This window comes from Eriocheir sinensis, unplaced genomic scaffold (genome assembly GCF_024679095.1).
Source record: "Eriocheir sinensis breed Jianghai 21 unplaced genomic scaffold, ASM2467909v1 Scaffold24, whole genome shotgun sequence".
Classification (NCBI taxonomy): domain Eukaryota; kingdom Metazoa; phylum Arthropoda; class Malacostraca; order Decapoda; family Varunidae; genus Eriocheir; species Eriocheir sinensis.
Genome location: NW_026111543.1, coordinates 39659 through 55630, shown reverse-complemented (window position 1 = coordinate 55630; position 15972 = coordinate 39659). Strand labels below are relative to the sequence as shown.

Below are 15972 nucleotides of genomic sequence, written 5' to 3'. Positions count from 1 at the left end.
TGAGGTCAGTGCTGAGTCAGAGGGCAGGAGAATAGCAGAGTAGATTATTCAGTAATAATATATCCAAAAATAATGATTTTTTCCCCAAAAATTTACTATTGTGTATGTACACAGCACCTCAAGTAAGCTTACACACACACGTTAGACCTTCAGTACACTCTTGTGCATCTAACAGTGACCCAACACTGCAGGAGCATATAATTTTGGTGACTTTTGTTGTTAAGGATATTCTGAAACCAATCAGAGAAAACTAATTCAAAATATCTGTACAGGAAAAGGAAAACCTGTCATATGGAAAGGCTTGTATCTGAAGGAAGCAATGGCTAGGTCAGGTATTCTTCCACTTGTTGGCCTTCACCAGTCAACATATACAAGGTGTGAAGCATGTCTTACACACCACACTTTTCAGCCCCTGCATCACCAGCTAACATGAGCCGTACTACTACGTACCAAATTTCCATGAAGAGTTTGACAAAGCCGGCACCCAAGAGGAAGGGCTGAGAGATGCTTCTTCATCTTGCTGTCCTTCATCTTCCACCTTTGATTAGATAGTTAGTGTAGCTTGTCACAAACAGCCTCATAAGAACCATCAGGTCTGCTGTTGTTTGTTCTTCCTTTGTGTTCTCCAGCTCCAAGGCCCCAAGTGAGCTGTGAGTGGAGGAAACAGACATCATGCTTCTTACTACTTCACCAGACACTCAAACTTTGCATATTGAATTGCTTCAGATGCCCTGCCCCCTCCCTCACCAAGGCCTACCCTCCTTTCATCTAAGCAATCAGCTCCCTTAGCTATGGACAGGGGCTTCAGCCTAGTGTATGGTGACTATAGCTGCTGTACGTCTTCCTTCATCAGCTTCAAACTTGCAGAATATTCTTAAAGCAATGCAGAGATGCTTTGAAGGGAGGCAGACGCACCATGCCTCTTGTTACCCCACCAAGCTGTCCCGTCAGGCACTAAACATCCCATTTTGCTGTCCTGGTACTTATTGACACTCAGAAAGACATGGAAATGGCACTAAGGAAACAGGTACGAAAGACTAGTTTGGCTGTGACCCGACCAACTCACACGCAACTTTCCATTCAAAATCAGCCGTGCTGTTCATGGTACTACTGATCAGCACCTTCATCAGTAAACCCTGGACCAGCCTTCTTACTATTGTTTCTCCTATAGCTTACACCCTCTCAGGATGGAAGCATCAACATGTCTGGAACTTTAACGATTCTTTGGCAACTCCTCCTGTCTGTTCGGGAGCATGTTGTGACAAGGCAACTTTATCTTTATCTTCCTTTTTGATGATTTGGCACTTGGTTGTTCTCTTTCCTTACAAATAGGAAGAAAATTAATTATGCTTCTACACTGGACACTCACACTAGCACGTCCTCCTCTGTTGTGTGAGGTGTGGGCCAGGGATTTGTCCTATCGCTCATAGGCATTGCAGGACCACCACCAGCTCAGTCAGGAGGTTATGTCGCTCACTCTGGAGAGAAGAGTAAAAAGCAGCTTCATTTGAAAGGGTTAAACAAATCCATGGTGAGTGAAGCTTTCCAGTGAACAAAATGGCTTGAGAAAGGTAATATTCATGGAGTAGAGAAGTTCTTGTACTAGTAAAAATGGTTGCAACATTACAACAATGGATACAGATACAAAAATAATATAAATGGATGCATTCATTCATCAATACACAGACAGATGGATACATGAAGAACATAATTAAATATAGAACCATAGATAGATATTGATAGACAGAGATGGACTGAAAATATCCGGGTTGGCATAACACCCCCCTCCCCCTTCCCCCCCATAAAAATAAGGAAATCAGTTAAAATTTCCCTAAAAGAACATGTTTTCTTTTAATTTATGTATATGTTGGTGGCCTCCCGAGTCTATGTTCTGGTTGATGTGTTGATATAAACAAGCTTGGGAATGATCCTTTCCTTTTAAGCCCAACCCACTGCCTTATGTTGGGTTTTACTGACTTTTTGTATTTTTGTTTTTATCATTTTTGTTCTTCATATTCAAAAATAAATCAGTCAAAATTGGTAATAATAGTCATGTTTAGAGAACCAAAAGGTCATTTTCTGTAGAGTATAAATTAACACAGACCAACCTGCACCTTGGATCGTGTGTGTGCTCTTCACTTTATAATAATCTTTTCACTCTAAATCACACTTGAACCTCAATTTCCTAGATATTGGATTTCCCAGTAGACAAAATCTTGGGTCCTCAAGACATGTGCCCAGCTGTGTTCAGCCTTTCCTGACCCAGTCGGGGCATCAAAACAAGTCCATCAGATTCCGTCCCCTGGTCAGTTTCCGCCGCCTGGACACATCAGTATATTGTTGTCTCATGCAGCCACGCTTTGACCTTACATTTGCAAGTAAGAAACATTATGTTCATAGGGAATCAAGTTCACACATTGTGCAACTTTATATTACTTGCAGAAACTTTATGAGGGAGCTGTTGTTCTGGAATGGCATTTTGGCTGTACTCAGCTGATTGACTATCTAGGCTGGCTCTCTCCTCACCTGTGTGGGCTAACAGGTGAACCCAACACAGCTGAGACTTGTAGTGTGGAGATAATTGGGTAGACTCACTCCACCCTTGCTCGCCTCACGTGCTAGCAGACCAGCAGCTGCTGGATCTATGCTTGTATAGCAGACTGTAGGTCTATAAACTATAGGTAGAGTAGCATGAGTAGTGCTACAGGTTGAGTGCCACAAGCAATGGAGGGGAATGATTGGGAGGGCTGGCCCAACCAACCCCCATCCTCCCTCCTGCCAGCACATGAGGGCAGTGGTGGGCTGTAGGGGTGCAGGAACAATGAGTAAACAAGTCACTCCATGGCAGGATATTTAAAATGTCACCTCATTGCTTAATGACATATTACTAATATTATTGGCCTGGTTGTCGTAGGTGTGAGGTAGGTTGCATACCTCCAAACTTGAGGACTGCCTGTAATGGCCGCAGAGAACACAGCAAACACTGCATTGCTGCTGCTGACACTGTTCACAGGTATCAACTGCTGCTTAGGATTATCATTCAGTTTCTTCATTATAAAATTCTTATAGAAAACATTCATTGGAAATACTTCACAGTAGTACAGTGTGCTTAAGCACCTGGAGCTGAAGAAAAATTGCAGACACTTGGTGTCACTGTCCATGGTTGACATGTATTGGAAGTTTTCAAATAACTTGTTTTAGTTAATTTTTCTTAAATGTGGTGCTCGGGTGTGTGGCACTGCCAGACCCAGGGTGCCAGACAAGTATATTCCTGCCCGGACTTTTGGCCTTCCCACCATTACTACGGGAAACGGAGAGTCCAGTCTAACACTTTGTAATGGATTCTTTCAACTCATTTACATTTTAACATAATGAAAATGAAAAAAACAAAAAACAATAAAACTCAATAACCCCCCAAGAAAGTGTTTTTTATATTCCAGTTTTTTTTCCTGCAAAGACAGATATAGATAGATATATTGATAACTGAATGTATTTATTAGAGATATGACAGACTAGCAAAAGATAGATATACTGATAACTGAATGTATTTATTAGAGATATGACAGACTAGCAAAAGATAGATATATTGATAACTGAATGTATTTATTAGAGATATGACAGACTAGCAAAAGATAGATATACTGATAACTGAATGTATTTATTAGAGATATGACAGACTAGCAAAAGATAGATATATTGATAACTGAATGTATTTATTAGAGATATGACAGACTAGCAAAAGATAGATATACTGATAACTGAATGTATTTATTAGAGATATGACAGACTAGCAAAAGATAGATATATTGATAACTGAATGTATTTATTAGAGATATGACAGACTAGCAAAAGATAGATATATTGATAACTGAATGTATTTATTAGAGATATGACAGACTAGCAAAAGATAGATATACTGATAACTGAATGTATTTATTAGAGATATGACAGACTAGCAAAAGATAGATATATTGATAACTGAATGGATTTATTAGAGATATGACAGACTAGCAAAAGATAGATATACTGATAACTGAATGGATTTATTAGAGATATGACAGACAGATATATTGATAACTGAATGTATTTATTAGAGATATGACAGACAGATATATTGATAACTGAATGTATTTAGAGATATGACAGACAGATATATTGATAACTGAATGTATTTAAAGATATGACAGACAGATATATTGATAACTGAATGTATTTAGAGATATGACAGACATATATATTGATAACTGAATGTATTTATTAGAGATATGACAGACAGATATATTGATAACTGAATGTATTTAGAGATATGACAGACTGTCAAAGGCATACACAGATAGAGTCACACATGTAAAGGCCACGCCACTCACTTCTATGAGGGGGTCTGCATGACAGCAAGGGACTGGGCAGGCAAGACATGGCACTGGTCTTTGCTGCTGTGGTCAGAGGGGCTGGGTGGTGCCCACCTGTTGGGCACAAAACACAGTTACTGGCACCATACTTCCATTATCTTTAATCTAACATAACACTCTCTCTTGTTGGTGTCATATCTCCATCATATCATATTTGCCACTCTTGTTTTGTACTGCTGGGGACAGAATGACATGCAAATATAGGTACATGAGCAAGGCCAAAGGCATGGGAACAGATCCTTGGAGACAAAAATAACATCTCATGATCTAGGGAAAGATCACCCATTGAAACATGCATACTCATTCTTCATTCAAGTCTGAGAATTTACAAGCTTTCCCTCAATTGAAAACTTATATCAGAGTATTTGCGTTACATTTGATACAACATTTACCGTTAAATTACACTGTCCTTCAACCTTTTCTCCATTAAAAACTAAAGTATCGACTATCTTGCTAACAATCATCTCCAGTGACTTGATTATGCACCTTGCATTTCATGACAATCAAATTAATCACAATTTTTACACCACAAAGTCACCAGTGAAGGATCAACCCTCATGGAACTCAGTCACCTGAGACAAGACTTGAAGCAGCTTCTCAAGTTCCTGATTTATGGAGTATGAGACACAAGCAAACAAGGGACAAGCCTCATTCTTCAGTGCAATGTCACTGAGCTGAGCAAGACTAGCCTTACATCCAAGGACCAACTGAAACATTAGACCAATAATGGGTTTAAAGCATGATATTAACAAGTCATGTGTGAAGACAGGGCAAAGGTGTGAGTTCACCACAGGAGGTACATGGAATGTCTCAAGCTAAGTGTATGCTTGCATGCATGTGTGTGTGTGTGTGTGTGTGTGTGTGTGTGCTTCAGATACTGCCTCACCTTCTCACAGGTAATTACCAGGTCCACCGTCAGCTGCCCGGCACTCACTGTTGGCTGCAAAATGCAAGAAGAGGAGCAAGTTCAGTGAATTCAATGAAGAACACAACAAATGATTGGTAAATTGGTTGCTTCAAGTTGATGGATAAAAAACTTGATCGTTGCTAATTTACTGAAAGATCACCTACGTTAGCATTCAACAGGTGAAAGTCACTACCATTCCATTTATGGAGAAAGTACTAAACATTTTATGAGATGGAATATTAAAGACACCCACGAAGAACAAATTAAAGGTAACAACACTGGGAGGAAAGTGTTTGTGGATACAATGCACTAATCTAATGTTATTCTGGATGAGGAAGGAGCACTGGCTTAGCTGGACTTTGATAGTACTAGCTATTTCACTACTACTGGAATTGATATCAAGGGTACAAAAATGAGGCTACCAATTCTGATAAATTATATCATTCTAAACCAAGAACAATATAGATTCCTTGGCAACAAATTGTATTCTTAACCCGGTGGTGGTGGTAGCAGCGGGGATCATGTTTCTTATTGGTCCCTCAGAGCGAGAAAAATGAGAAAAAAACATCACTCACACAAAGCACTTCATAATATATATGAAAGCATTTGAGATCAGTTATGTATCATCAATTTTGGGGGGTTTATATCTTGGCACAAATTTGGCCCGTCATTGCTACATGGTAAAGCCACAAATTTGGCCCGTCACTGCTACACGGTAAAGCCACAAATTTGGCCCGTCACTGCTACACGGTAAAGCCACATATTTGGCCCATCACTGCTACATGGTAAAGCCACAAATTTGGCCCATCACTGCTACACGGTAAAGCCACATATTTGGCCCGTCACTGCTACACGGTAAAGCCACAAATTTGGCCCGTCACTGCTACATGGTAAAGCCACATATTTGGCCCGTCACTGCTACACGGTAAAGCCACAAATTTGGCCCGCCGCTGCTACCGGGTTAATGCATGTAAGCTTAAAGACAAAAAATGACCCACTTTATTGACCACATTGGAATTACTATACTGTACATGGTAAAGTTTTGTAAACACAGGAGCAAATTTAAAATGGCATACTAATGAGAACACATATAAAGCTGGGTCAAAGCACTGACTCGCCAAGATCAAGCTGTACTTGGTAAAAACACTCTGCTAAGGACACTGAGTGAAATTGCGTGTTTCTGTGCGTGGCAAAAAATCCCTTGAATATATTTAAACTATTCCAACCTAACTTTACATAACCTTATAATGAGGGGCCTCACCCCTTTCGACCCCCCCCCCCCCTCTTCTTTGGACACTGAGTGAAATTGCGTGGTTTTCGTACATAGCAAAATATCCCTCAAATATATTCAAACTACTCCAACCTAGCCTTACATAACCTTTTAATTGGGGGCTTCACCCCTCTCGACCACCCGTTGCTATAAAGACTGAGTGAAATTGCGCAGTTTCCATTTGATACGTAAGTAGATTAAGAATAGAGTAAGAAGTATTTATAAGTTATACATTACTGTTAAGTTTTCTTTGTAGGCGCCCCAAAAAGTAACTCTATAATAACAGGGAATCCAAATCCCTTATAGGAGATTTAATACCTTTATAGTTTTGTATGTTTCTGCAATAGGATTGTATTGTAAGTTTGAGCTACATGTATGTAGCTTGGAGAGGATTCCTCTCAGACGAGGGCGCTGAGACTCAAGGAGCAATGTAGAGTTGTCAATAAATATTAAGTGCCTCCACGCGTATCCTCCAGACTGACACCACGGACACGTCCACGAGGATGGGATATAACCAGTTACTACAAGCTACACCTATTACAGGTGTGCACTGGTGCTGTGACCAGTAATCAAATGCTGCTAGGCCACAAACACAACACCGTACGTGGCAAAAAATCTCTTGAATATATTTAACCTGGTAGCAGCAGGGATCATGTTTCTTAATGGTCCCTCCAAGCGAGAAAAATGAGAAAAAATCACCCCTCATACAAACCATTTCATAATACGTATATATCAAAGCATTTGTGATCAGTTTATGTATCATCTATTTTGGGGGTTTATATCATGGCACAAATTTGGCCCGTCGCTGCTACACGGTAAAGCCACAAATTTGGCCCGTCGCTGCTAGCAGGTTATACTACCCAACCTAACCTTACATAACCTTCTAACGGGGGCTTCACCCCTCTCGACCCCCCCCTCTTCTATGGACAATGAGTGAAATTGCGAGGTTTCCGTATGTGGCAAAAAATCCCTCAAATATATTTAAACTACTCAAACCTAACCTTACATAACCTTCCAACGGGGGCTTCACCCCTCTCGACCCCCCCTCTGCTATAAACACTGAGTGAAGTAACAAGGTTTCTGAACGTGGCAAAAAAATCCCCCTAATAAATTCAAACGGTAAATCTTGGGAGTAGCGGGTTTTGGCAGTGTAGTGGTGGTAATTACAACATTTCCAGCACGTACAACTGGTTTTGACAAGCGGACAGGTGGCTTGTTTATGTCACAAGGGTGTATATTTCCACGCGGGCTCTTCCCTTTCTTCACCCTGGAGCTTGCAGTCTCATCGCCCATCGACTTGGAAGAAACTGTGAGGCCATCGTGGAAATATACACCCTTGTGACATAAACACACCTGTCCGCTTGTCAAAACCCCATCGTACCTGCTGGAAATGTTGTAATTACCACCACACCGTGCCCTAAACGCACACCACCCGCTAGGAGCTGCTATTCCCAAGATTTACCATTCAAACTACTCCAACCTAACTTTACATGACCTTCTAACTGGGTGGCTTCACCCCTCTCGGCCCCGTCTCTGCAATAAAGACTGAGTGAAAGTGCGAGATTTCCGTACGTGGCAAAAAATTCCTCAAATATCTCAAAACTACTCCACCCTAACTTTACCTAACCTTATAATGGGGGGGCTTCACCCCTCTCCACCCCCCCTTTTCTATGGACACTGAGTGAAATTGCGATGTGTCCATATGTGGCAAAGAATCCCTCAAATATATTTAAACTACTCAAACCTAACTTTATGTATCCTTGTAATGGGGCCCGCAGGGGTCTGGGGTAAATTACCCCCAAGTGGGGTAATTTGGTCTTTTTTGTGGGGTAATCAGCAGACAAAGGTGGCCAAAAAAAAAAAAAAAAATCAATGTATAATTCTAGACATTGCATTAGGCTTTAGACAAGGGCCGCTGAATCCGTCCTTTTAGTCAACAGTTCCCTGCATAATATACCACATACAAATATATCAACACATTTTTTTTAAGTATGGGCTACAAAGCAGTTATGTAAGCCTAAGCAAAATGAGGTAAAGGAGGTGTGGAGAGCATGCAGGGTAATGAGATAACAATGGTTGGGGGCTTCACTCCCTCTTCTATGGAGACTGAGTGATATTACGTGGTTTCCATACGTGGCAAACAATGGCTGAATGTAAGGAATTTTCCTACATCTAAGTAAATGTAAAGAATTTCCCTACATCTACGTAAATGTAAAGAATTTCCCTACATCTAGGTAAATGTAAAGAATTTCCCTACATCTAGGTTTATGTAAAGAATTTCCCTACATCTAGGTAAATGTAAAGAATTTCCCTACATCTGGGTAAATGTAAGGAATTTCCCTACATCTAGGTAAATGTAAAGAATTTCCCTATATCTAGGTAAATGTAAAGAATTTCCCTACATCTAGGTAAATGTAAAGAATTTCCCTACATCTAGGTAAATGTAAAGAATTTCCCTACATCTAGGGTATTTTTCAACCCACATAACTGAAAAACTGTGTTTGAAATGCATTTCCTGTTTGCCGCTGTATTCCCCGCACTCCCAAAGGCCGTGAGAGGAAGGAAAGAGAGAGAGAGAGAGAGAGAGAGAGAGAGAGAGAGAGAGAGAGAGAGAGAGAGAGAGAGAGAGAGAGAGAGGAAGGAATGTAGGGTAAGTAAGTGAAGCGAGAGAGAGAGGGGGCCCACCCTACCACACACCCATGGTTGGAATTCACTCCCCATGCCCACCCTACCACACACCCATGGTTGGAATTCACTCCCCATGCCCACCCTACCACACACCCATGATTGGAATTCACTCCCCATGCCCACCCTACCACACACCCATGGTTGGAATTCACTCCCCATGCCCACCCTACCACACACCCATGGTTGGAATTCACCCCCCATGCCCACCCTGCCACACACCCATGGTTGGAATTCACTCCCCATGCCCACCCTGCCACACACCCATGGTTGGAATTCACTCCCCATGCCCACCCTGCCACACTCCCATGGTTGGAATTCACTCCCCATGCCTACCCCGCCACACACCCATGGTTGGAATTCACCCCCCATTCCCACCCTGCCACACACCCATGGTTGGAATTCACTCCCCATGCCCATCCTGCCACACACCCATGGTTGGAATTCACCCCCCATGTCCACCCTGCCACACACCCATGGTTGGAATTCACCCCTCATGCCCACCCTGCCACACGCCCATGGTTGGAATTCACCCCCATGCCCACCCCGCCCCACACCCATGGTTGGAATTCACCCCCATGCCCACCCTGCCACACGCCCATGGTTGAATTCACCCCCATGCCCACCCTGCCACACACCCATGGTATGAACTCACCCCCCCTGCTCACCCAGCCACACACCCATGGTTGGAATTCACTCCCCATGCCCACCCTGCCACACACCCATGGTTGGAATTCACCCCCCATGCTCACCCTGCCACACACCCATGGTTGGAATTCACCCCCCATGCTCACCCTGCCACACACCCATGGTTGGAATTCACCCCCCATGCTCACCCTGCCACACACTCATGGTTGGAATTCACCCCCATGCCCACCCCGCCCACTCTGCCAGACGCCCATGATTGGAATTCACCCCCACGCCCCCCACGCCCACCCTGCCACACGCCCATGGTTGGAGTTCACCCCCCACGCCCACAGCCTTCCCCCCACAAATAAAACATCCCTAACAGACAAAAAAAAAAAAAAAAAAAACGCCTTAAAACACGGCCGCCAGGATTAGAAGGGGGATGTCAGCCACACAGGCCTACCCCCGTGGCACTCCAGGCGGAAAGCAGAACGGTGAAGAGTGCCAAGTGCCAGGGAGACCGTAACAGCCTCCTTCACCATGAATAAACCGAGGAAATCACTTTATAAATCTCCGCTTCGTTTTGACCTGTCTGCCACTCCGCCATCTTGAAGGACTACTTAGTAGTAGTAGCAGTAGTAGTCGGTCGGGAGTTTTGCCTTGGTAACGGCACTCCCTGGCGTGTCTACTGTCTGGGTCTATTGTTTTCCTTTTTCTTTCATTCTTTTTTCTCTTATTGTCCAAAACTTGTGTACTGTTGTTTTCGTTTGTTCGGTGTGTTCATTTTCAAATAAAAATGTTCCAATGTTGCAGCCTCACGCACTTTATGCTTTCCTCTGCACAGGCCGGGCAGGAAGTGTCGCAGGTCTTCGTGTTCAGCTTCACACATGTCACACTTGGTTTCCTCTTGCCGGTGTCTGTTTCTGTCTTTTAGTTGCATGTTGTTTGTCCTGCATCTGAATAACACTTCTGAGGCTTGGTTGTTGGTGTATACCTCCTCTTGTCCTCCCAACTCCTGTCTCCATTTTCTATATATCTTAAGGCTCGCTTTCTCATTCATTTGCCTCTTCCACTCTCTTGTATCCAGCTCTCTCATTCTCTGCTTTAAACTCTCCTTTGTCTCATTCCTCACACTCACACTCAGTCCCTCAGTTGCTCTCAGTTCATTCAACAAATCCTTCACCCACCTACTTTGTCTCTTCTCTATCATCTCCTCTCCCACCCTTCTCACCAAATCGTTTCCTTCCACAAGAACATACCTTAAGTACTTCCACTGTCCCTCCCTTATCCTGTTTTTAACACTGGAGCTTCCTATCTCCCCCCTGAGTGCTGCTTCCTGTGCATACATTGGTGCCCTCAAAATCTTCCTGTACACCCCATTCTCTATCCTCTGCAACTTTTTTATGTCTGTCTTTGTGATGTTTATTATATTTACCCCGTACAGGATGGATGGCAGTGCAACATTTTTCCAATAAGTCTTTCCTTTTAACATTCTTGAACAGCTCTTTTCAATTCCTTTGTATGTCATATTTGCTAGCCTTCTCGCTTTCCTGAACATTTCTTCCTTTTGCATTTGAAAACAGTTCCTCTTGTCATTGACTATTATTCCTAAATATTTAATTCTATCCCCAACACTAATGCCCCCTATACTTTCTGGTTTGTTTTCCATATTAAAAATGATAATATTGCTTTTCTGCTTATTTACTTCTCGTCCATATTCTTTAGCTATAGTCTCCATCTTCTCTATCATCTGTACTGCTTCCCCTACACTATTTGCCAAAAGCATGCCATCATCTGCAAAGAAGAGAGGTAATCCTCAATGCCTCATCTTTGTACCCACATTCTAGCTCCACTAGCTCCTGAATTATTTTAAAAGTAATCATCTTCAACAGTGTAGTTGAGGCAGTACATCCCTGTCTAATCCCACTGGTCACTTCTATTTCTATCTCCCCCTCTTCTTTATCGTATTATAAGCCATTTCGCCGCCCAAGAACACATATTTGACAAGGCTTTCGTAGGAGTTTGGGTCATTTCTTCATTTAACTCTGATTTTCGTATGTATTTTTACATTACTGATACAATTTTATGCTAGTGTGGTGCAGAATTTTCTCAGCAAGATGATGGCGGTCTCAGTTTTTCTTGAAGATGAATGTTGGGGTCGGGAAACAGGGTGGCGGTGAGGTGTGTGAGGCCGTCGGTTTTGGATGAACTGCGCACACCCACGGGCCCACGCCGGCTGCTCTCATATCATTATATATTCTCTTGTAGTTTTGAACAGAAAAAAAGAGCACCATCATCATCCTCTCTTTATTTTCCATTTGGTGTATGTTCATTTTATGTGTCTTTGACTTTGATCTTTAAGGTTTCAACTTCAGAGACAGCAGTACTTATGTTGTGTGGACTCCCATTAACTGAACTAATTATAAAAAACAACAATCCAGAAGATCAGAATATAGCTGGATATCGTAGACCTTAATCACCTCAATTTTGTCCATATAAATACAGAAATCTTATAGACCAGCACCTCATTGACTTGCCTAACAGATCAGAGCACTCATTGAACGTACGCGCTGGACACTTCCATTCACTCCCGTCGCAACAAATGCCATTCTTGAAAGGACTTGATCATTTTCGCAACTCTTTAAACTTTTAAACTTTAAACCTTTTTTTCCCACATATATTCGCGGCATGTTTATCGAAAACGTACACGGTGAAATCATACTGATAACGTTGCCTGAGGTAGATACAACGACTATAACATCTTTATTGTAGCCTCTTCACATTGTTTAGGTTCTGTAATATAAAAAGGAGACTATCCCCGTGGACTGTACGCACTCAGCGTGTGACGAGCTGCGGCGTGGGGGACGTGATGGACTGCGCCTCCACTTACGTGTGTTCTTATTCCAGTCTGGACGTGTTATTCATAACATTTCCGATGCTCAATAGAGTAACCCGAACACACGGAGGCATAAACACTATGAAATGTATGTCCTTTATATGCTTCACAGAGCACGCCTACTCCTCATGCGTATTAACCTGTTTCATATGCATATGTTGCTGCAGAGATGAATGAATACATGAATGAATGTGCTAACCAAATCCAGTTTTAACTTGTTTTATAGTTACGTTTCATATACGCACGTTGTTAGACAGAAAGAAAGGGAAGTCTCACACCACTGTTCTCCGGCACTCTGTGCTCCTTCTTGCATAATGTCATTGTGTGTCCTCTGAAGTTGTTTGCACTTCACTTTTGTACATTGCGCGTGCTGGCAGAACTGTGAGTGAAGATGTGCCGGTCTGCAGGATGTTTGCACTTCACTTCTGTACATTGCGCGTGCTGGCAGAACTGTGAGTGAAGATGTGCCGGTCTGCAGGATGTTTGCACTTCACTTTTGTACATTGCGCGTGCTGGCAGAACTGTGAGTGAAGATGTGCTGGTCTGCTTCACTTTTGTACATTGCGCGTGCTGGCAGAACTGTGAGTGAAGATGTGCCGGTCTGCAGGATGTTTGCACTTCACTTTTGTACATTGCGCGTGCTGGCAGAACTGTGAGTGAAGATGTGCCGGTCTGCTGGATGTTTCCACTTCACTTCTGTACATTGCGCGTGTTGGCAGAACTGTGAGTGAAGATGTGCCGGTCTGCAGGATGTTTCCACTTCACTTCTGTACATTGCGCGTGTTGGCAGAACTGTGAGTGAAGATGTGCCGGTCTGCAGGATGTTTGCACTTCACTTTTGTACATTGCGCGTGCTGGCAGAACTGTGAGTGAAGATGTGCCGGTCTGCAGGATGTTTGCACTTCACTTTTGTACATTGCGCGTGCTGGCAGAACTGTGAGTGAAGATGTGCCGGTCTGCAGGATGTTTGCACTTCACTTTTGTACATTGCGCGTGCTGGCAGAACTGTGAGTGAAGATGTGCCGGTCTGCTGGATGTTTCCACTTCACTTCTGTACATTGCGCGTGCTGGCAGAACTGTGAGTGAAGATGTGCCGGTCTGCAGGATGTTTCCACTTCACTTCTGTACATTGCGCGTGCTGGCAGAACTGTGAGTGAAGATGTGCCGGTCTGCAGGATGTTTCCACTTCACTTCTGTACATTGCGCGTGCTGGCAGAACTGTGAGTGAAGATGTGCCGGTCTGCAGGATGTTTCCACTTCACTTCTGTACATTGCGCGTGTTGGCAGAACTGTGAGTGAAGATGTGCCGGTCTGCAGGATGTTTCCACTTCACTTCTGTACATTGCGCGTGTTGGCAGAACTGTGAGTGAAGATGTGCCGGTCTGCAGGATGTTACCACTTCACTTTTGTACATTGCGCGTGCTGGCAGAACTGTGAGTGAAGATGTGCCGGTCTGCAGGATGTTACCACTTCACTTTTGTACATTGCGCGTGCTGGCAGAACTGTGAGTGAAGATGTGCCGGTCTGCAGGATGTTTCCACTTCACTTTTGTACATTGCGCGTGCTGGCAGAGCTGGAGACGTGCCGGTCTGCTGGACGTTTGTTTTTGTATAGTATATATGACCGGTGATGTGTGGGAGATGTGGAAGCACTCCAGCTATTGTAGTTTCGTTGATGTGGCAACGCCCCCGCGAGGAACATGATAAGAGACGAGTGATCATAGCGGCGGCGAGTGCACGATGGTTCGGGGAGAGGCGAGGCTGAGCCTTTTTGGGCGAGTGCAGAGTGCAGACGCTGCTGTGTTTCCGAGGAGTGCGAGACTGAGACTGTTCAGACGCTGCGGTGTTCCCGAGGAGTGCGAGACTGAGATTGTTTGGGCCAGAACAGAGGAGCGATGCAGAGTGTGTTGGAAGAAGGATACCGAGGACACGAGATGCCAGGGCGGAGAGGAGGAGGAGCTTCATGGACGCAACAGAGGAGCTACGCCACGCACTCCGGGCGGCACTCTGCAGCGGTGAGCGTGGAAAGCCTCCAGGGCAACTCTGGCATCACACTCCTCGCCGCTCCGCCCTCTGCTGCCCCTGAAGGCGTGCTCCAGGGCCAGGAAGGCGTGGGCAAAGGAGGGAGCCCTTGCGTGGCCCTAGTTAGAGGAAGCCTCCAGGACCACGCTGGCCCATGCTCCTCGCCCCTTCGCCTTCTGTTGGCCTGAAGGCGTGGGCAAAGGAGGGAGCCCTTGCGTGGCCCTAGTTAGAGGAAGCCTCCAGGACCACGCTGGCCCATGCTCCTCGCCCCTTCGCCTTCTGTTGGCCTGAAGGCGTGGGCAAAGGAGGGAGCCCTTGACGTGGCCCTAAGGGCGGCTGCCTCACGCCCCTTACTGCTCGCCGCCGCTGCCGCCCTGCCGCTAATCCTCGCGGCCAATGGGTGACCACCAGATGGCCGTTGCCATGATTGCCGCGGAGCCCAACATGAGCAGGGCGGGGCGGGCGTATTGCCACGCCACCCCCAGCCTCTCCAGGAAGCCGCCACCTGCCTTCCCTGGCCTCCGGCAGGCCCCGCCCGGCGCCCTGCTCGGCGTCCTCCTCCAAAGTCTCCCAGCCACTGCCATCCGAGGACTCGCCACTTTCATCCTCCTCGTCCGCTCCTTCAGTGTCCGCCTCCCAGCCACTGTCGTCGTCGGCTGTGTCTCCGTCAGCCTCGTCGCTCTTTTCTTCAGTCTCCTCGTGTTTAACTTCATCGCGCGCCTCCCAGCGACTCTTGTCGTCGGCTGTGTCTCCGTCAGCCTTGTAACTCTTTTCTTCAGTCGTCTTGTGTTTTTCTTCATCGCGCGCCTCCCAGCGACTCTCCTCATCGCTGTCTTTCTGCTGTTCGGCATTGCCAGGGTCTTGGGCGCCCGGTTCCAGCCCTGGGTCAATATACATCCTGTACCGTTGCCGCTTGGGTGGGGCAGCGGGCTTGATAACGTCAAACGGCCACACTGCTGTCGCCTCCGACAGTGGCCGGTGCGCCTTCAGCAGGGTCACCTTCTCCCTGTCGACGTGCAGAGAAAAAGACATGTTTGAGCTGTTCTGCTTCAGCTGCCTCATGAAGGTGTTGGGCTCCAATTTGGCCACGCGCTTCTCACCGCTGAGCAGCGCCAGGGTGACCCTGACCTGTGCGCCGCCCTTGGCGCTGGTCCTGA

The 15972-nt window shown here is 45.0% G+C and overlaps 1 protein-coding gene across 1 annotated transcript in view; it reads right to left on the bottom strand.

Annotated features, from left to right (window-relative positions):
- LOC126991102 (uncharacterized) overlaps positions 1-10498 on the bottom strand; it is a 46583-nt gene extending 36085 nt beyond the window's left edge. Inside the window, exons 1-4 of the mRNA XM_050849798.1 lie at positions 10362-10498; positions 5296-5349; positions 4368-4463; positions 1370-1478 (exon numbers count right to left, since the gene is read on the bottom strand). Coding sequence (XP_050705755.1) covers positions 1370-1434 — 65 coding nt within the window. The 5' untranslated portion in view covers positions 1435-1478; positions 4368-4463; positions 5296-5349; positions 10362-10498. The remainder of the gene's footprint in view (positions 1-1369; positions 1479-4367; positions 4464-5295; positions 5350-10361) is intronic.
- Positions 10499-15972: the final 5474 nt, after the last annotated feature.